A 22,287-nucleotide genomic window follows, 5' to 3' on the forward strand; every position below is an offset into this window, starting at 1 on the left:
TCAGCAAAGGCCAGTATCCTCTGTCTACAAAAATCAGTCCTATATGGAGCGCCATCATTTATCAATTCACGATTACCACCTTAAGTCAGATATCTCTAACTTGTCATCGGGACGGTTGCTTCCCACATTTCCTGCAACTTGGTACAAAACTCACTTCATAATAGTACTACTACTACTGCAATTTATTTACACCTAAGTAGTATTAAAATGTCTAATAAATCTAATTCAGAAACTTGTGTACATAACTATTATCTTAAGTCAAAACATTACTAGGATCTGTGTAGCTCTGCATTTCATAGCTCATTATACTCATTTATCTTCAATTCTGGTCTACTTAAAAACAATGTTAAACTCTTTAGCAGTGTGTGGAACCTTGGGTGTCCGAACATGCAACCATCACCCTTTACTTTACCAAGGATTACAAACAGTTTCCCTCCTATGGTAATAACTATGCCACAATGGTGAAATCAATATTGTAACAAATGAGATCACTACTTTATTCACACATGAATAAAAATCTCTTGAAGAATAATTTATTAATATGATGGAAAGATTGAAGAATATGGTTCGACACTGTGCTACTCCAAAACACCCCCTGCTTAAAGTGTAGTGCATATTTCCCTCATGTCTCCCCCTTTAACCCTCAGTGTGTTTTTAGGATGATTTTCTCATTTTACTTTAATAGTTTCCTCTTTACTGCTATTTTGAATTTACCAATCGATTAATTCATGGTTAATACCTCTTTTTATCTTTACTTATTTATCAAGTCAATTCAAGTTCTTTAAATGTGGTGTCTTCTATGTGCGTTTTGTGAATAAGTGTGTTTATGTGTAAACTCACTCATTCCCGTTCTCCTTTTCTCCTCCCCTGGTTGTCTCAAGCCGTGACCCCGACCTCCTCACTTCAAATCGACTATGCCAACTCCTCTGATTCTGTCTTCTCTTCAGTCCATCAGCTCTTGAATCCATCCGCTGTAACTGTTTTAGGCAGCCTTTGGCCCAGTCACATCGGCAGCCCACATCATGCCACTGTTCTTTGCACTGCTTTGCATTTCATCTCCTCCTTTACAGTCTCTCTGCTGCTTTATGGAGGGCGGATTCTGCTCTCATGTCCCCCACTCTGCTCCTGTGCCAAATCTCGTGGCTCAGCTTCATGCCCTGTCTGAGGGACTGATGAGAGTATGTCTGTATGTCAGCAAGCGGTTTGGTTCTGGATGCCTCAGGTAGAGACGGTTCAGCTCTGGTTCTCTGTCTGTTTGATGGAGAAGGAGGAGTCTCCTGTTGGGTTAGGTCTTTTGTCTGCTTGGAGGGACGGGGTCGTAGCCTTTCTAACTCAGAGGGGGAGTCCAGGTCCCGGGACGCATTATCCATAAGAAGTCTAGCACACTGAGATTAAATCAATCCAACCCTTTCCACTCTGTCTCTTTCTAATCATACTATCTGTCTTAGTTGCTAAATGCCATCTAAACAACACCATTAATGTCTACTAATGATATTACAAAAACTCCCTCTATAAATCGTTTCATCCATTGTTACATATCTACCCAACCTGAGTCTTTCAGGAAACCATTTTCTTCCATAAATTGAAATACCTGTTTCAAGCATCACATATTTCACACACTACGAAAGAACATCTCCATACTTTCTCCAATATTTTAAATCCCACTGTTACTTAGAACAATAGTAAACCTGCAGAGCACACTGATCAGATCACAGTAATATCATTTGACTCAAGTGTAGGCCCATGTCTACTTTCCATTTTACTTATTACTTTTGGTGAATATTCATTTATATTGTGTAAATTCCTTGTCTATGATGTGCAAACAGTTAGAGTATAAAAATGTGTTCTTCTCAATGTATTTACACTCCACGGATTCTTGAGTGTAATCATCTCCTAGTGTTGTCGTTCCTAAAAATGTTAGCAAACACAAAACTCCCACTACAACATTTATAGATAAATTGATCTAACAAAATGAACTCTTTTCTAATTCAAAATGTGACAAAAGAACAATGATTTGTCTTTCACAAGATGGTGGTCTAACAGAATGACTCTTGACCTCATGGGGTCAAATAGATTTAGCCATGAGGCGGCTGACTTTAAAATGAACTGGGACAAAGAAACCACATGCATGTGGGTACATTATAGTTAAGACAAATACCATGAAATTCACAACGCAATGCAACGGTATCAATCAGTTCTCAAAGACTATATTTAAATAACAGCAAATCATTGTTTCTTATTTATTTCAATATATCTACCACTTCAAATCACACCTTGATCTGTTAATTTTCTATGTATTTCAGTCCAACTTCAGATCACTAGAGAAAAAAGCAAGCAGACACACTCCGGGCCGCTGCTGCTCTCGAGAGGAAAAAGGGTGGGGGGAACTCTCACAGACAAATACTGACACCCCCTTCTCTTTCCCCTGCTGTAGCTCTCAGCCTCCTTTGGAAAAGGGGGGCTTCTTTCAACAATTAACACTTCTGCTATCCTTTTATTCAATTTTTCTGCTTGAACCCACTGTTCTCGTAAGCTCTTAACTCACGCTCCTCTCGTTAAAATTCTCCCTTCATTATGACTTCGTATCTATTCATCTGACTTACTGTCTTTGTTACCAGTAAATATTCACAGACTTCATATCTATTGATCTGACTTACTGTCCTTGTTACCAGTAAATATTCACAGACAAAATTCCCCGTACAGTCTATTCAGCTTTTATTGTCCGATGTTTATTCCAACAAGTTTAGCAAGCCTCTCAGCGCGCTTCAACACCGTCTTTCAACGATGTGACGCTGACATGGAGTCGTAACCCAGGCCTACAGAACTCTTTATCGTGACGTTTGGCTTTATAGATTCAACCCCAACACACCAAAGGATATAGTGAGGCCCGGTCACTTCAGAATGACTTTCTGAAGTTTGCGTTACTCTCCTTTGGATCACTTATAAAAAATAACTCATCTCCAGCCCCGTCGAGCTGTGGATTCGTTATTTTGAGTCAGTCTTATATGGAGACTTAATACTACCATTTGACTACTCCAGACAGGCTAACTGTGGGGACTCTCTACCTCCACTTTTTAAGCCAGGGACTCCAATACCCTTCCAGCTGTTAGAACTTAATATCCTACCTTTCAACTAACACACGTATCCGTATTGTTACCAAAAAAACACTGTAAACTTCGTCTGACAACCCTAACATTTGGAATATGGTCAAATCACAGGTTTCAAATTAAATCGTGTCTGCTCACCTGGTAGCCTATTGTACAGAGCTCTGTTTTTAGTTGTCAGAAGAGGCCGAGATGTTTAGCCCTGGACTATTCCGTCCGCTTGCTGCTGGTGGTCTCTTCCCCGAAAACACCCCACTCAGACACGTCGGGTCACCACTTGTTGGAGATTTGGAGGATGTTTAAAACCAACCTCGTCTCCGCGTGTCGTTTGATAAGCTGGGTAAATTCGTAAAAAGGAAGGGATTAAGAAAACACCAGAATACAAGTTAAACAATAATCTTGCTTTAATGATACAAGGTAACAATACAAATACAAAGGAATCACGAAGCACTCTGCAGAGTACTCCGGGCTCAGGTTCTACCACGTGTGAGACAGGTCTCAGGAACGGCCGGTCAAAAACAAGAGCGCGAACCAAAGGAAAACACAGGCTTTCATACTAAAACACAGGAGGAGGTGTGTGCGTGCTTTCCCCCAGAGGTCATCTTATTGGCAGAGACCAACACATGGCCTGTCGCACCCAATCAGTGCGACACAGCAGAAGAAACCCGGAAACAAAAAGTCTCTTTCAGTTTGACGAAGACCAGATACCTTTTGGTGTCTGGTACGAACCTGCTCTCAACAACAAGTTTCCTTATCTTATTTCACATCTTGTAGCCAGCACACACACATCCCCTTTATGGCCCTTTGTCCCTGAGTCCATCTTCCCGCCTCAGGCTGCCACACACAAGTTAAAAGTATGTTTTAAGATATAGTTGTTATAGTTGGCTAAATATACGTAATACATGTAAATCACTTTCATATCAATAATAACGAGGAACACATTACCTATGCTCTTAAGCAGTATTAGAGATGCTTTTCAAATAGTCAAACTTCACACAGGCCTAATATAGAGAACACACTCATTTGTCTTACCGCCTTTCCATTTGTTTGAGCTATCGTTCACATCTTTACTTCAAATAAAAGGTTTCACATTGTATATTTCCAGCTTCCTTTACACATACTGTTATTATTAATACAAAGTAATTAACCACACACATCTATTGAAAACAAGTAGATTTCCCTGATAATTGACATGCTGAAAATGCTCTCTCGTCCCTATCATAAAAGCTGCTTCCATTTCATATAGAGTAATAAAACATGTTTAAGCTAATTTCTCCACAATGTTTGTAGCCATTTAGTACCCACACATGAAAGAATAAGAACAGAGGTATAGTTGAACAGTAATCATCTAGCACATATATTTACTGCAATGAAAACACACATATTTGCCCCAAGCATGTATAACGCACCCTCTTCTTTTATGAGGGAAACATTCCAGAGTTTTGGAGCTATCCCCAAATTAGGACGTCCCCTGCTTGCATCCCTCTCTAAACACAAAGACTTCACCTCAATATATTGGGGAGGGAAAATATACTTTGTCCCTTCAAATTTAACACACATTCTATATAAGGTGACATTAAAATGAATATACCAGATTTAACTTTCCTGCCATAACACGTTACTTTAATACTTCAAATAATTCAAATAATCCTTCAAACTCAACATCAATCTCCAAGTGTGTCCGGTTTAGAGTAATACAGTTAAAAATCCTTCACGGAGCATACATCACACCCTGTATACCTCATTCACACCAACGCAACTCCGGTTCAAGCTTTTCACACTGCCTAGAGTCCGACTGGTGCTGCGTCATTGCGTCATCGTTTGCATCATGACGTAACCGTTTGCGTGCCTGCTTCATGAAGCGGAAACCCCTCACAGCTGACACCGACAACAACAACAATGGCCGATTGTGCTCCAGCTTCCTCTGTACCTCTTCGGAAGACCAGATTCCCAGTAGGTAGCTGGTCTCTTCAGCTGACCACTGTTGCTTGTTACCTTTCTCCATCATTGTGTACAAACTGGATAAAACGCAGGCTTTTTGTTGTTGTTCAGGAGTTGATCCCGCCCCTGCCCCCGCCTTGACGTAAGCGTGACGTATGTGGTGCTTTTGCTCTGGCCGGACAATTTTTTGGTGCTCGAAATGAGCCGGATTCCGGAGCTAAGAGGCTGCTCTGCTGCGTTGTGAACAGGAAAACCCAGTGCTTTTCAAGATCCAGCTCCGAACCAGCCCTGAAACACCGTTGTTATGAATGAGGTAGTAGACTCAAAAAGATGGATCAAACACTCTCGGGCCTATGCTGGCATGGTTGTGCGGAAGTGGGTACCCTTCTACATTGTCTTTGGTCCTGTCCGGCTGTAAAATCTCTATGGGACGTAGTTGGAGATACTCTCGCTGAGATCCTGAAAATAGATACTCTTAACTCCAGCTACATGCTTGCTGGGATCCCCGCTCAATTGCATAACATCAACATTTGCAAGTAAACTTATAGCCCTAGCATACCTTTCAACGTGTGTTTCAATGTGTATGTGTGTGTGTGTGTATATATATATATATATATATATATATATATATATATGTGTGCATACATATTTATTTTACTATTTATTTATCTATTATACATTTTTGTTTTTGTTTTATAATAATGAGGACTATTAAGTATATCTATATTATGAAGCAAATCATGAATAAATACAATTCCATATGCATACATAAAATGTAACTGACACTGTAATCCCCCTACCACCGGCCCCCACCCTTCATGTTATTGTCCTGTCCTATTTGTGATGTGTGTGAGCCATGTCCTTGTCCGTATGTTTTTGTCTTTGAAAATATTTAATCAAATATAAATGTTAAAAAAATCTATTGTCCATTGTACGCCCGAGTATTCATATAAGCCCACTCAAGTTTCTTTGGTTTTATTAAAGTTTTAAATGACGTTGAGGCTCACAGCAGCCCTTTACATATGGCATTTACTCTGGGTTTTACTAAAACGATCTCATTATCTCTAAAAAGCAATAATCTGCGTTGTAATGAACTAATGATACAACAACACTTTTCTGATGAAAACAAGATAATGATTTTCTCCCCAAGATTATAACCTTGTGATCTCAATTTCCAAAGATGTGTTGGTTGGTTATGTTGAAAAGGGAAACATATAAGCATGTGTGTGTTTCTGTGTGTGTGTTTGTAGGAACCTATGTGACCCAGGTGGCGGCCACAGATGCAGACGACCCCACGTACGGTAACAGCGCCCGCATCGTGTACAGCATCCTTCACGGCCAGCCGTACTTCTCTGTGGACCCCAAGACAGGTGAGACGTTGTAGCCCTTCTACATTACATTTTCCATGACGAACCCAGAGTTAATCAAACAGATGTGGGACTTTAGTGTGAACCCACAGCTCACACTCCCTTCTGTCAACAAAGCAGACTCACCGGGTCATAATGCTGAGAGGGGCTCTCAGAGTGAGTCCTGCACCGGAATTCTAAAACATGTTCAGAAAGGCACGTTCATATTTTCAGTCCTTTAACAGACAGCCGATCAGAAATGTTTCTGAACATGGAGTGTCATGTTGGATTTTCCATGAGGAGCAGCATGAGTCAACATCCTGCCTCCTTAAATCCAGAAAGCATCAAGGACTAAGGAGACAAACTATACCTCTCTGCTCAGAGCGGTAGCATGTTGGAAGCAAGCCCCCAGGAAGTGAGCCGGCAGTTAAAGCAAATCTTTATAGTGGCGAAATGGTGGTACAACAACTTCCGTATCAGTCATTTAACGTAATTTGGCCCAAAAATACTCTTTTTGGAAAAGACATGTCGGTAAATCATCGTATGAGTTTTCTTTTAGGTAGATCAACTACCATGGATTGAAACGTGTGTAGTCGTCATTTAAATCATCAGAGGCTAAAAGTTGTAAAAGTAGCTAAAAGCAGAATCCAGAGCTATTTTCCCTCTCTATTCATTTGACTGAGCCAAGACCGGCCATGATAGAGTGGATTAGAGGGCCAAATGGCCTGTATCCATCCATCCATCCATCCATCCATCCATCCATCTATCTACCGTAATTTTCGGACTATAAGCCGCGCCTTTTTTCCCATTTTTCGACGCTGCGGCTTATATAACGGTGCGGCTAATCTATGGATTTTTACAGCTAACGGCCACCACCTTTAACTCTATGGGCTCTATGGCCGGTCCGCGGACCCCCACCTTTAAGCGGCGGGTTCCAGCAGGAAAAGCTGGAGGCCGGAAAAGAGTGAGACAGGTAGCGCGCAAAAGTAAAAGTGGAACCGAGAGTGGTACAAGAGACAGAACGAGAGCAAGACAGACAGACATTACGAGAGCGAGACAGTTTTTCCCCGTACCACTGGTTGAAAACCGCTGCTGTAGATCACTGCCGGTACGTGCGCTGGGAGCGCACCGTTTAAGTTTGAAAGTTGAAAAGTTTGTGTGTCTGAAACGCTATGTGATACAGTACAGTTTACACAGCACAGTACATGTTCTGTAGCTACTATTGCACTAAATGGTAACACTTGAATACGTTATGCAAATATGCAACTTTTTTGTTGAAATGTTAATAAATGGGAGCTTCCTCAAACAGCCATCTCTTTCCCGACAATCCCCTCTGTGCACGAACCCTTACATATGGTAATTAAACATTAAAACACCTGCGGTTTATAGTCCAGTGCGGCTTATATATGTACACATCATTCAATTTAGCTGCTGCGGCTTATATTCAGGTGCGCCTTATAGTCCGAAGATTACGGTATATATTCCTAGTCAACCGCTTATCGGCAAAGGGGCGTGGAGGTACAGTAGCAGTTCTGGAAGGGGTTCCAAAACTTCTCTTTCTCTGGCCATGTTAACCAGCTCTGTCTTGGGAATTCCAAGGTGGTCCCAGGTCAGGGTGGGGATATAATCCCTCCAGCTGGTCCTCGTTAAGTCATTTAGTATTCAACCAGAGAGGTTGACCAAGCTTTCTTCCACTAAACACTGAACAACTCAAACTCAGCGAGTTCCAACACTTGCGACTCTCTCAGCAGAACTGCTGGGTCCTCTGTAACAGCAGCAAGAGGAGGTTCTGATTGTCCAGGATCAGCAAATAAATGGTATAGAATAGGGGCCAGTGCCCCTATAACACTGAGCTTTGTCCATTGTGGAGAGCTTGTTAATATCATGTGTGATTGAGTTGGAGCAAAGACTGTGATTTAACTTAAGCGGCAGTTAACAAGAATGTGTTTTGTTTAGTGTTTAATTATGTCGTAACATTTTAACCAAGTTACTCAATGTTTTTTTGTTGTACGTCATGACTTTATACTAACCCTCAAGATGTTAAAATCTCTAACCTTGTATTTTTCTTATTCGTCCCGCATTGTGCCTCTCTAATTAAATAATTCTCCATAGCACGGCACCCTTGATGTACCTAAATTAAAGAATGATTTTGTGCTAAAAAGGGTTTAAATGATATTTCCCTTTCAAATGGATTTTCACTTGATAATGTAGTTATCCTCATTTAATCTAGTTTACAACTAGAACATGTAAAGCACCACAGGTCACCTCTCTAACAATTGAATCACAGCAGGGAATCTTTCCTCCAAACTTTACAAAGTCCTTCACCTTGCTTTAAATACTTTAAGGACCCTTTCAGTTCTCTGTCCTTCATCTGTATATTTAACCGCCCTGCCCTAATCACTTCGTTCTTTTTTACTCTTCAAATGGCTTCTCCTGATGTTTCAACTCCATGCCAGTTCATTCCTGATCAAAGGCTGCTAACAGAGAGGCAGGGGGCATTTAGGCCTAATTAGAGCTTCATCAAAGTATGAAGTACCATAATATTGTGTCCTAATGAAGGTCAGTGTAGTTCCAGTAATACAAAATTCGTCTCAAAGATAGCAAATAAGCTTGACTCGGACAAAATACATCTCAGGATAGTTTGTTTTTTACTGCCACAAAAAGGTATCAAATACAAACACATATTCTCTCAGGTCAAAAAACTATGTTGCCCGGTGCTTCTTTCTCATTCTCACACCCCAATCACCAGCAGCTGCCGTCGGCTATAACGTCTCGTAATCACGAACAGCTGCGGTCATCTATGCCGTTAATTTGAAACGGCTGGTTCCAATAAATGATATAATAGCACTAACAACAAAGGATAATAATATTCAAAAATATCAGACTATACATTTTAACATATGGCTCCTACATTTCCGGCCCCTAATTGGCTAGGCGGGGAGCATACCAATTACTAAAAATAAACAGGACCATATAATCTAAACATAATTAAGCAACTTTACGAACTTGTATTCTTTTTTTTTATTGGAGGTCCGTTTTTGTTTCCTTAGGAGGGGCCATCACACTGCTTCGAGAAGCAGACAGAGCTTCGTGATCGGTCTCACTAAGACATTGGTCTTGGTCTTCACGCTTACGCTGCGTACAGCGCCTTTGGCGTCTGACATAGTCTTAAGGACTCTTCCCATCACCCACAAATTACGAGGGGCTGAGTCATCCACAATTAAGATGATGTCTCCTGGCTGGAAGTTTCTCCTTGGTGTGGTCCACCTCTGGCGCTCTTGTAGGAGAGGTAGGTATTCCCGTGTCCATCTTGACCAGAACAGGTCAGCCAGATATTGTGATTGTTTCCATCTGCGTCGTGAATACACATCCTCCTTGCTGAACACCCCTGGGGGCACACTTGATTTAGACTTGAGTAACAACAAGTGGTTTGGTGTGAGTGCCTCAAGGTCATTGGGGTCATCAGAAATCTTTGTGATGGGGCGATCATTGATAATGGACTCCACCTCACATAGCACGGTCTGAAGGCCCTCATCATCCATGGCTTGCTGTTTGAGCACTGACTTAAGAATTTTCCTAACAGTACGTATTTGTCTTTCCCACACTCCTCCATGGTGCACCTGGGGGATTGAAGATCCACTTGACTCCTTTTTGTAACATTCTATTGTGTATTTTGGACCGATTCAGCTCTTCAATGGCTTCACGTAGCTCTCTTTCTGCTCCAACAAAATTGGTGCCGTTATCAGATCGTATCATCGCCACCTGTCCTCTTCTGCTGATAAAGCGGCGTAGAGCATTGATGCAGGAATCGGTATCAAGAGAGTAAGCCACCTCGATATGCACTGCTCTGATTGCCAGACAAGTGAAGATCACGCCATACCATTTCACCAGGCTGCGTCCCCGCTTAATTTCAAAGGGTCCGAAGTAATCTACTCCGACGTTGGTGAAGGGGGGTTCATCTGGCAATACACGATCTTTGGGCAGGTCGGCCATTTTCTGCTGTCCAGCCTTGGCATGTAGTCTCCTGCACACTATACAATCAGTTATGATCCTTCTTACTGCTGCGTCAGCCTTTGGAATCCAGTACTTCTGCCTTAACTTTGAGAGTGTATGATTCCTGCCTCCATGTCCAACTTCTCTGTGGATGTGTTGCAAAAGGAGAGTAGCGACACGTTGGTTCTTAGAGAGGATGAGGGGGCGCTTAGCCTCCTCTGGCATAGCAGAGCTGTTTAGCCGTCCACCTACTCTAAGTACGCCGTCTTCAAGAACAGGATCCAATCTGCTGAGTGGACTAATCATCTTGACATGTGTCTGTCCTTTCTCCAAAGCTTTGATCTCCTCCAGATATGCCTGCCTTTGGCTGAAGCGAACAAGCGCTTTTTCAGCTAACTCCAAATGTTCCACAGTGAGCAGATTCTTGTTTAGTGAGGCTCTGTATTTCTTCATCTGCTGATTAAGAAAGGTTTCTTGATTTGCAGGGTTGTCTTCTGACTTAATACAGGCGGCTTGGAACTCTTTCCTTTTTCCACTGAGTTGCAGCAGCAGATCTTTAATCCGGAGAAACCATCCCAATGATCTCTTCAGCTTACACCATTTTGAATAATGATCAGTGAGCTTGCTCACTGTGGCAACTCCTTCGTCTATTATTGTAAGACAGACTGCAGGTGCATTCTTTACCTCATCGTCGTCTTCCAGAACATGGCTTGACAGATCTGGTCTTTCTGGCCACTCACTTTCATTTCTCCACAGGAAACGTGGGCCTTGTATCCAGTTCTCACTTTGGATAAAACTCTCAACTTTCAGACCTCTTGAAGCTTGATCCGCAGGGTTCACAGAGGTGTTCACATATCTCCATTGGCTTGGTGTAGTAGCCTCACGAATGATTGAGATCCTGTTAGCGACAAAAGTTTTGAAGCGAGACGTTTCGTTCTCAATATATTTCAGTACAGTAGTACTGTCTGTCCAGAAGATAGATTGCTCCAGCTTAACCTGAAGCTCTCTTCTTAGCATCTTGTCGACCTTGACGGCGGCGACTGCTGCTGTCAACTCCATTCTCGGAATGGTGATGTGTTTCAGTGGAGCGACTCTGGACTTTCCGATCAGCAAGGAAACCTTTCTTTTGCCTTGGTTGTTTGTCTGCACGATGTAGGTAGCTGTTCCATATGCATCCATGCTGGCATCGGAAAAGTGGTGGAGCTGTGCCATCTTCATGGGTTCAACCTCTGCCGGTTTGACGCATCTCTGCACATAAAAACTTTGACAGCTGCTCAAGGTCGGCCAACCACTTTATCCATTTCTGGGCCTGCCCACTGTCTATCTTCTCATCCCAACCTTTCTTTTTCCTGCAAAGGTCTCTCAGAAGGAGCTTCGCTGGCAGTACCAATGGGGCCAGGAACGCGAGGGGGTCGTAGATGGAGCTAACGATGGACAGGATTCCTCGTCTTGTAGCTGGTTTGTCCTGTGGTTGCACTTTGAACCTGAAGGTGTCTGATTCAGTGCATCACTGAGTACCAAGGGCTCTTTCCATATGAAGCTGCTTATGGATCAGGTCAAGATCTTTGACTTCCGTTGTTCTGTCTTCTTTAGGGATGGACGACAGGACGGCCCTACTGTTGCTGACCCACTTTGTCAGCCTGAAGCCTCCACTGGCTTACAGATGCCTGAGGTCCCTGGCCAAAACAACAGCATGATCTTCTGAATCCACAGACTTTAAACAGTCATCCACATAAAGGTTTCTGAGAACCGTTTCCACCACCTCGGGTGTTGTTTTGCCTCCTCCATCTTGTGCTGTTCTTCTTAGTGCATATGATGCACAGCTGGGAGACGATGTAGCCCCAAACAGGTGCACTGTCATTCGGTAGTTTTCCATCGGTTTATTCAGATCACCATCCTGCCACCATAGGAAACGCAGAAGATCAGTATCTTGGTCAGGGACTTTGACCTGGTAGAACATCGCCTCAATGTCGGCCATCAAAGCAATAGGCTCTTCTCTGAACCTCAGATGGACACCAACAAGGGAGTTTGTGAGGTCAGGTCCTTGTAGCAGCTGATCGTTAAGTGAGGCTCCTTGATATGTGGAGGTGCAGTCGAACACTACTCTTATCTTGTTTTTCTTTGGGTGGTAGAGACCGTGATGAGGTATGTACCACACACGTCCATCTTCTCGGCTTAATTGTTCTATGGGAATTTTGACAGCGTAGCCTTTTCCAATTATACCCGTCATGAAGTCCTTGTAATCTTTGTACAGGTCCGGGTTTTTGCTGAGCTTTCTTTGGAGACTTGAGGCACGTTGCTCTGCCACGCAGCGGTTGTCTGGCATTTTAGCTGTCTCGTTTCGCAGTGGTAAACCAATGCAGTAGTGCCTATCCCTTAACTCTGCAGATTTTACCACTGACCGCATGAACTGATGATCCTCCTGGGACATCTCTTCTTTGTCTTCACAGCTGAGTTCTGAGAAGTCTGTGTTATATTGCTTGATCAACAGCTCCTCTGTGGTAGCTATGGAGATGTGGTTGGCTGTAATGTGGCTCTAAACTCCATCCGCTGCCTTGCTGCCATCTTATGTCGTCTTCGGCCCATTCACTACCCATCCAAGGGCAGTCTTAACTGCATAGGGCCCGTCTCCGATGCTGTTTATCACCTGCCATTGCTCCAACGCTTTAGGGGTATTGGTTCCTATGAGCATGGTGACTTCTCCTTTTGTCTTTAGGATTTTCACCTCCTTCAGATATGGCCACTTCTTTAGGTCTTCCTGCAGGGGGATGTTTCCTTTCTTGACCGGTATATCTTTACATGTAAAGACCTTAGGGAGTTCAATGTACTTCCTTTCTTCAAGTCCACACACTTCCAGGTCCGACAAGATACAACTTTGGGCTGGCTTCTCCTGACCCATAGTTCGGAGTAGGATCGTAGTTTTCTTGCCTCGAACGTTCAGCTGTGTCTTCAGTGATTCAGTGCAGAAAGTCGCCGTACTTCCTGGGTCCATAAAGGCATACGTCTCCACAACCTTCTCACTTTTACTGGACTTGACTTTTACCGGTACTATAGCCAGTACACATTCTCCGGCCCCAGTGTATCCACATGTTTCCTGCGTCAGTGACACGAGACCATTTGAGATGTTCTCATCTGGCTTTCTAAATGTAGCATTGTCCTTCTCAACATGCAGAATTCCTGGGTGTCTTAGGGAGCAGACTTGACAGGTCATCCTTTTATTGCAGTTTGTGCTAAGGTGTCCCTGTGTAAGACATCCAAAACAGAGGCCTTTAGCTTTCAGAAACTCAATCCTGTCTTTCGGTTGTTGCTTTTTGATGATTCTGCAGGAATCGAGTGTGTGGTCTCTATGGCAAAACAAACAGGGTTTTTGAAAAGAATTGACAGGCTTTGCGGCTGAGGGGCTATACTTTAAGTTTGAGGGCGGTGTGTTCTCTTCACTCATTGGAGCGACAGCTGTGGCAAAACTGCTTCCCCTTTGCCAGCCTGACTTCCAAGCTTTAGAGTCTGTGGCCGTAGCTTTGACTTTCCCCTCCGTAGTTGTCCTGGTATCATGCATGCTTCCAAAGAGGGGGTCGTTAGCCATTTGTGATTGTTTGTATATATAGGTCACTTGGTCTGTAAACCTTGCTCTTCGTCCCTTTTTGTCTTGAACCTCGAAAGCAGCACTCTTCCATCTTTCTTTCACTTTGTATGGGAGCTTTGAGGCGACGACTCTCATGTTAGTGAGGGTTGTTCATTTCGTCCATATACTCTATGTCCTCCATGGCATTACGGCACGGAATCAGGAAAAGGGCATAGGTATTCAGAGCTTTTCCGTCTTCAGATCTGATCTGTGGCCACTTTAGAGCTTTATCCATATAGGTGGTAGCAATTTTAAGTTCATCACCATAATGTTTCTGGAGTAGAGCCCTGGCTTCTTTTGCTCTTGAGGTTTCCCTCCGGTGAACTGTTCCAAGTAGTACAATTTATCGCTGCTGCTCTCTGCCTTGCTGTCGATGACATGGTTGAAGGCTCTTATAAAGCACTTGTAGGTGAGCGGGTCTCCCTTGAACACAGGCAAGTCTCTTTTAGGAAGATAAGACAGGTTGTGCTGCCTTACCAGCATCTCTGTAATCTGACTTTGACGCTGCATTACATCGTAGCTGTCCCTCTCCTCCCCTCTATGGTGACCTTCTCTGGGGCCCGGTCCGTGTGCTGCATCAGAAGCTCCATCCTGCTTGTCCATCCACATGCTTGACTCTGTTGGGCGTGGCTTGACAGTTCCTTTTAGTAGGTGTGCTGAGGCAAGTTTCTCACCATATTTAGCTGGTTTTGAAGCAGTTCTGGATCCGGTGCCAGATGTCTCTGACTTGCCATGACGTTGGCTGCGTTTGAGGTAGCTGCTCATACCATCCTGCTGGTCTTCATACCCGTCAAGCACCTTTAACTTTGCATCACATTCAGCTACAGCTGCCTCCAACTCTAATTGTTCTCTTTGAGCTTTGAGCTGCTGGAGCTGCTTTGCTTGCTGCTGTATTAGAGAGGCTTCTTCTTCCTCAAGAGCCTGCTTCTTCTTTAAGGATGCTGCTCGAGCTAGCAGAACTGCCTTTTCAGCCTCCTCCCTCCTGCGAGCAGAAGAAACGGTAGAGGAAGCCACTGTATGGTTACTGGCTCTGGAGGCGCTGTCTTCAGGCCTGATATCATCTACTTCAGACGAGCAGGCTTCCTCTTCACGGTCCTCTTTTGTGCCTTCGCGTACTCCTTTAATCCATTTTTCAGTTATGCGTACAAACTGTTCAATGTTTGTTTGTTATGTTTCAATCATTTTCTTTAAGACGTTCCAGCTCATTAACCTTCTTGGTGAGCTGGCCCACCTTCGCTCTCCTTAATCCATTTAGCCTGTGGAGCCTCTCCTCTTTGGCCTTTTCCGTGGACTTTGGCTCCCTCTTGTGGCTCCTTTCGGTTAGTTCTTCCATGGCTCTTTCAAATTAAACTTACTACAGTGCTTAAACTCAACTAAAGATGTCCAACAATAAAGGCTTCGTTTTTATAGAAAATGTCTTTGTTGCACTGTCTTTAATCAGCTGGTAGTTGGAATCAGCTGATCCATTCAGACTGCCTCTTCTGTCGGAGAGTAGCGATCTCCCATCCAAATTTAAACATTAACATAACAACAGGCCACTTCACCGTCTTTGTTCCTCGGATGTCCCACTTAATGTGCCAATCTCCGTGTGTGGAAGTGCAGTCTTTATCTTCACCTTTCATGCGACGCCGTCACTGGAATCCCTCCTTCATAGCTCGGCTTCTCCAGAGCCTAGTTTTTGACAAATGTAGTTCCAGTAATCCAAAATTCGGCTCACAGATAGCAAATAAACTTGACTCGGACAAAATATGTCTCAGGATAGTTAGTTTTTTACTTCCACAAAAAGATATCAAATACAAACACATATTCTCTCAGGTCAAAAATTACGTTGCTCGGTGCTTCTTTCTCCTTCTCATACCCCAATCACCAGCAGCTGCCGTCAGCTATAACGTCTCGTAATCACGAACAGCTGCGGTCGTCTATGCCGTTAATTTCACACGGCTGGTTCCAATAAATGATATAATAGCACTAACAACAAAGGATAATAATATTCAAAAATATCAGACTATACATTTTAACATATGGCTCCGACAGTCAGAATCCACAGTATATGTCTGTCCTTCTATATGGGAGGTCCATTATCATAAGGAATACCCGTTTCAAACCTCTCCTCTTCCTCCAGGAGTGATCAGGACTGCTCTGGCCAACATGGACCGGGAGATAAAAGGGGAGTACCAGGTTCTCCTCCAGGCCAAGGACATGGGAGGTCTGCTGGGGGGGCTGGCCTCCACCACCACTATCAACGTTACCCTTGGAGACGTCAACGACAACCCACCTCGCTTCGCTAAGAGTAAGACCGTCTCCACAATGAGGCTGATGGGTGATTGTTGGATGGATGAAAGGGTCTTTGATTGTTGTGACTGATTAGATTATGCTTGATGTTCTTTCTTGAACAACCCTTAATTTATTTTTGACCTTTTCCCCTCTCTTCTTCCATGACCACAGGTATTTTCCACCTGCGGGTGCCAGAGTCTGCGTCCATGGGCTCGGCAGTCGGAGGGATTCGAGCCTATGACCCGGATGCTGGTGCCAATGCAGAGGTGGATTATACCATTGTTCCAGGAGAAGAGGGCAACATGTTTGACATCATCTCTAGTGGCCAAAGTCAAGAGGGAATTGTAGTCTTGAAAAAGGTACTTTTGTCATCGACTGTTCATTAACTGCTTTTGAAAAAAATACATTTACTTCACTAGCTTGCATGGTGATTCCCAAAAAATGTCCAGATCTCCAAAAACACACTGGCGCATTTAGGTGGAATCCTTTACCAAAAATGTAGAATAACGTTTATTTACAAATAACTAATTCCATCAGTACAACAAGAGGTACATTAGCGTTTTTTAGATTAAGTAACTTTAAGAAACAGCTGTCAAATAAGGTTCCTTCCAATTGATGGTAAGGTAAGAAGAACTGCAAATGTGTAATAACCATGACAGCTTGAATACAGCTCTGTTCTAATGTGATAAAACATCTAGACATTCACCCTGGATACATGGAGAACACTCTCTTTACATCAGACAATAATGTTGCGATAATAGCAACCTGTACATCATTCAAAACAATTACAGTGAATAATTAATATGGCATACGTAAACCCGGTTAATGTCATTTCATATAATGTGTAATGCATTTTTAATACAAGTATTATTACGTTTCTGGGTTCTTAATAGTGTCGTCAGAATGGCTTTGGTGGCTATGCTAACATCATCCATGTAATAACAGAGAAACTTTATTTACGTCACTATGTTGCCAGAAATGCTGTGGAGATTCTCCTGCTGAACAAAACGTGTTAAGTATCATAACATGACTTGGCTAGAGAGTTTATTTTCTAAAATATGCCAGAATCCAGTGGCGAAATCCCATTGCTTTTTGTCAAGGGAGCCCTTGCGATGCTAACTCTCAGGTCGGCTTGGAAATACATTATCACTGCACCGCTCACCTGTTTTATTGTGATTTTATTGTGATACTCACGCTGGCATTGCTGAGAAAAGCAGCTACGTAAACACTGACGTCATGACGGGGCTACTATTAGTCAGTTAAGAAAGGTTCTTAAGCAGTGGCGGAGCAAGGACGTTTTCAGTGGGGTGGCCAGGATGGAAACAGTGATCATTTGGGGGTGGCATTGAAATCACTATTATATGACCATAAAAATACATCTCACTATAAAATAAGGGGTTATTTGGGATTAAGTGGTGGAATAGATCAAATAATATTCAGTATATCTAACTATTTTTTTCGTATTCCCACAGGCAAAGTATCAACGAAGCTTACATTATACAAATGTAATGCAATATACAGACTGTTTAGCATATAATGATCAGCAGCACTATGAGCTCATTCTCTCAGTGTATCATCAGGAATACAGAGACACACACACATCATTTAAATAAGAGTTTTTAAATTAAATGATAGGTTAAGAATAAACATCTTAAAGTAAATAACAATAAACAATAGCCCTTACCCTGTAAGCCCCCCGGTTGTAATTTTACAAAATTACTTTAAGCTATCCTAAAAAAGTCAGTAAATGTTTTGTTTTTTTAAAAGACTACATTTACATAGTCAAAAGGTCCTTTTGTTCAGCCTCACAATGCTATCGGGTAGTAAACGTGTTTATAGGTCCTGCCCTCTGGCCATACACGCCAGGGATTTTGGACCCCATGAAAATATATCACATTGGGCCCCACCACCAGCCCCAGGCCACGCTAACCAAGCACACTTGCTGTAACCACACCTCCAGAACCCAACCCACTAATTTATGCTTTAAATAACTCTACCTGTACAGGCTTGCATCTATCTTGTAGTCCAATACTAACCGCACAATATTTACTGACACTGAGCTGTGAAAATATAACACTTATGGGGGGACAGGGCTGCTAAGTCTAGAGATGGATCTGTTGGTCCTGGCACCAGGGGGAGGGACAACTGATTTAGTTTGAATAGCTGCTAAAAATGTACCTGCATTTACTAAATGAAAGCTAAAAGAGGAGTGAAATTAAAAACCTGTATAGATATTAACAGTACTTAATGTCAGCTTAGTAAAAAAAAAACATTACAATTATTATTTACAATGGACTACACGTAGCTAACAGACATATTTCCACCACTCATAGAGCACACCCACCTTTTCTTTCCTGCGGGCCGCAGAGGGGCGGCGTAGTTTCGGGCGACGAAGAATGCTGCTCCGGGGCCGGCGAGTCAGGCGGGAGTAAGCTAGTGTCCACAACGGAGGGTAACGTGATGTCTGCATCTGACCTGTTGCTACTGTCTGCAGTAGATGCAGTGTTGCTGGCGTTTAGTGATGGTTGCTTTAACCATTTTCGTATAAATGATTATCCACAGATCAGTGTGTCAGTGCTGTGGAAGCACTTTGGAAATGATGCACGCGCAGCGGAGCAGGTCACGCGCACCTGACACAATTTGTTCCTTGTATTTTTCGCTACGTTCTCTTTTTTGAATGGTTGCATAACGTTCAACTTCCCCGAAGATCTCGACGCGAAGCCTGAAGGGTAAACACCAGGTTTACTAATCTACCCGCACAATTTGTCCGGTGTCGGAATGTCTCGCTATGTTAGTACATTCTTAAAAAACAAAACACCATTTAATTTCGGGTTAAAATGTGTTGTAACTGCGTTACTGAGCATTGTAACGGGTAATATATTACCCACATTTCATTAGTAATGCGTTACATTACTTCGTTACAGCAAAAAGTAATATATTACTGTAACTCCGTTACTTTTGTAACGCGTTACACCCAACACTGTTCCTAACTAACCGCCCCCAGACAGTGAGAATAGGCCCTCCCCTCTGCTCCACCCTCACACTCAGCACCGGTTCACCACAAGGCTGTGTGCTTAGCCCCATGCTATACCCCCTGTAGACCTATGACTGTGCCCCCACTCACCCCACCAACACTATCGTCAAGTTCGCGGACGACACAACTGTGGTTGGACTGATCACAAGAGGAGATGAGTCAGCCTACAGGGATGAAATCCAGAGACTGGCAGTGTGGTGTTCAGATAATAACCTTGTTCTGAACTCCATAAAAACAAAAATAACTCATTATAGACTTCAGGAACAACACCAGATCCACTGTACATCAACGGCAACTGTGTGGAAAGGGTTCCCGCCTTCAGGTTCCTCGGCACACACATTGCTGAAGATCTATCCTGGTCTATCAACACCACAACACATGTGAAAAAGGCCCAGCAGCGACTCCACTTCCTGAGGATCCTCAGGAAAAACATCCTGGAGGAGAAGCTTCTGGTGTTTTTCTACTGCTGCTCCATAGAGAGGGTGCTGGCATATAGAGAGCCGCAGTGACGCGTCCTTAAACCCGGAAGTAAACTTCTTCCGGTTCCTTCGTCTAAAACGCAATGCAATTTCTCCATAGGATTTTGGAAAATAGCTCGAAATAAGGTCTGTGGTTGACACATATTTAAGAGATGGATCACGTTTTGTTCAGCCGGATAATATCCACATGTCAACCCTACTTTTATAATTTTTGAATAATTAATCTAGTCGGCAGAAGCAAAATGCTAACGTTATGCTATAAACTAACTACAAGCCAGTACAGCAGCAGGGTCGCACGACTTCAACGTCACGCCAACTTAAGATCGTTTCAACTGACTTGCACTGAAACTGCACTTTGAAAACTTTAAATATATTAACATTTTAAACTGTATACCCCGGTTATCTAGGCCCGTTTTGTTAAATGTATACCACGTTTATCTAGGCCCTTTTTGTTTTATGTATACATGTCACACTGTGGGAAACGATATTTCGATATTTCTGGATGTATAACACATGTAGAATTTTTGACAATAAAGCTGAATTTGACTTTCGCGTGCTTGCATATTTTAACAAAGCTTTTCATTTTAGCCACACTGAATTTAACTAGAAGTCATGGCTGTGTCAATTACCAGTCTGATATCGTTTTACAAAGATGACAAGAAGAGTGTAGATAGAGGAGAGAACCACTACAAGTCAGGACACGTTACAGTGCAGCCTAGATGAAGGTGTGCTTACCGGTGTTGTCAGGGCTAGCATGAGGGACAAGGTTTATAGTGTCGGTGAGTAGTGATAGCAAGAGTACCGTTAACCTTTTAAGACCGAGTTAATTTATTCACATTAATTCCCATCAACAAATCAATTTTATGTGTCACATGAAATCTTTATTAGGCAAGGCAAGTTTATTTATATAGCACTTTTCAACACAAGGCAATTCAAAGTGCTTTACAAAAAATGAAAGACATTAAGAAAATGGCATTTCAAATCAGTCATTAAAAAGAAAAGCTAATAAAAGAAACATTAAAAGAAAAAATACATGGATAAAAGTTACAGTGCAGTCTAAGATATGAATAGTTCAATTAAAAGCAGCGACAAAAAGAAAAGTCTTCAGCCTGGATTTAAAAGTAGTAAGTTGCAGCGGACCTGCAGGTTTCTGAGAGTTTGTTCCAGATATTTGGAGCATAATAACTGTACGCTGATTTACCATGTTTAGTTCTGACTCTGGGGACAGAAATCTGACCAGTCCCTGAAGACCTGAGAGATCTGGATGGTTCATCATTTAGCAGGAGGTCAGAAATGCATTTTGGTCCTAAACCATTCAGTGCTTTATAAACAGCAGCAGTATTTTGAAATCTATTCTTTGACACACAGGAAGCCAGTGTAAAGACTTCAGAACAGGAGTGATGTGATCCACTTTCTTAGTGTTAGTGAGGACTCGAGCAGCGGTGTTCTGAATCAGCTGCAGCTTTCTAATAGATTTTTTAGTGAGACCTGTGAAGACACCATTGCAGTAGTCCAGTCTACTGAAGATAAAAGCATGGACACGTTTTTCCAAATCCTGCTGTGACTTTAGTCTTTTAATCCTAGATATGTTCCTTAGGTGATAGTAAGCTGATTTAGTAACTGTTTTAATGTGACTGTTGAACCCAATAACTAATTTAACCCGCTGACAAGAGAGCCCACCTCCGAAGATTGTGACTGGCTGAGGGACAGACTCGGGGGCAGGTTCTCAGGAATTTCTTGGCTTCTCTCCCCCGAGCCAGAAGAGGAACACTACAGCTTGGAACACTTACTGTTCCTGAAATTATCAAATCTGTTGGGCATCAGGGACCTGAGGCAATTGTGGCAAGCATGGCATTGTCTGAAGAGCAACAGAGGGCAATTCAGGTGGCTACCACTGGTCAGCAAACCAGCCCAAACTGGCATTTGTTCAGAAAAGGAAGGTTGACTGCCAGCAACTTTGGAGTTGTCCTGAGGTCAAAGCGTGTGACTGCTTCCTTTATTGCCAGGGTGCTAGGGCAACAACAGGCCCTTGATGGTGTTTTTTCTGTACAGTGGGGGACTATGAATGAATGTGAGGGCGTCAGGGCATTCACCACTGCAACTCAGATGCAGGTCCATGAGTCAGATGTGTGGCTCTCCCAATCAGGAATGTTGGGGGCATCTCCAGATGGTCTGGTAGGGTCTTCCGCTGTGCTTGAGGTAAAGTGTCCCTACGGAGCAAGGGAAATGACAATTAGTGAAGCATTGCAAATCAAGGGCTTCTTTGTCAGTAAGGAAGGAGAAACATTCAGCCTGCGTGAGGAACATCCTTACTGGCACCAAGTGCAAGGTCAGCTTCACCTCACTGCAAGAAAGAAGAAGAAATAATAAAATTGTGAATTGTTTTTAATTTACTCGCCTTTGCAATGTTGTGGTTGTTAGAGTGTTAGGTTTCCTGTCAGCTCGTCTGTTGGGAAGATATAAAATATAGTTTCATGGAAGTCACACCGTCACA

At 42.9% G+C, this 22,287-nt stretch overlaps 1 protein-coding gene across 1 annotated transcript in view; it reads left to right on the forward strand.

The window, feature by feature from the left end:
- Nucleotides 1-22,287, forward strand: part of LOC307019891 (cadherin-12-like) — a 224,746-nt gene that overhangs the window by 121,918 nt on the left and 80,541 nt on the right. Inside the window, exons 6-10 of the mRNA XM_079650992.1 lie at nt 6,296-6,415; nt 16,129-16,296; nt 16,452-16,639; nt 19,381-19,506; nt 19,569-19,796. Of these exons, the coding sequence (XP_079507118.1) occupies nt 6,296-6,415; nt 16,129-16,296; nt 16,452-16,639; nt 19,381-19,506; nt 19,569-19,796 (830 nt within the window). The remainder of the gene's footprint in view (nt 1-6,295; nt 6,416-16,128; nt 16,297-16,451; nt 16,640-19,380; nt 19,507-19,568; nt 19,797-22,287) is intronic.

The sequence above is a fragment of the Notothenia rossii genome (assembly GCF_949606895.1).
Source record: "Notothenia rossii genome assembly, chromosome: 9".
Taxonomy (NCBI): Eukaryota; Metazoa; Chordata; class Actinopteri; order Perciformes; family Nototheniidae; genus Notothenia; species Notothenia rossii.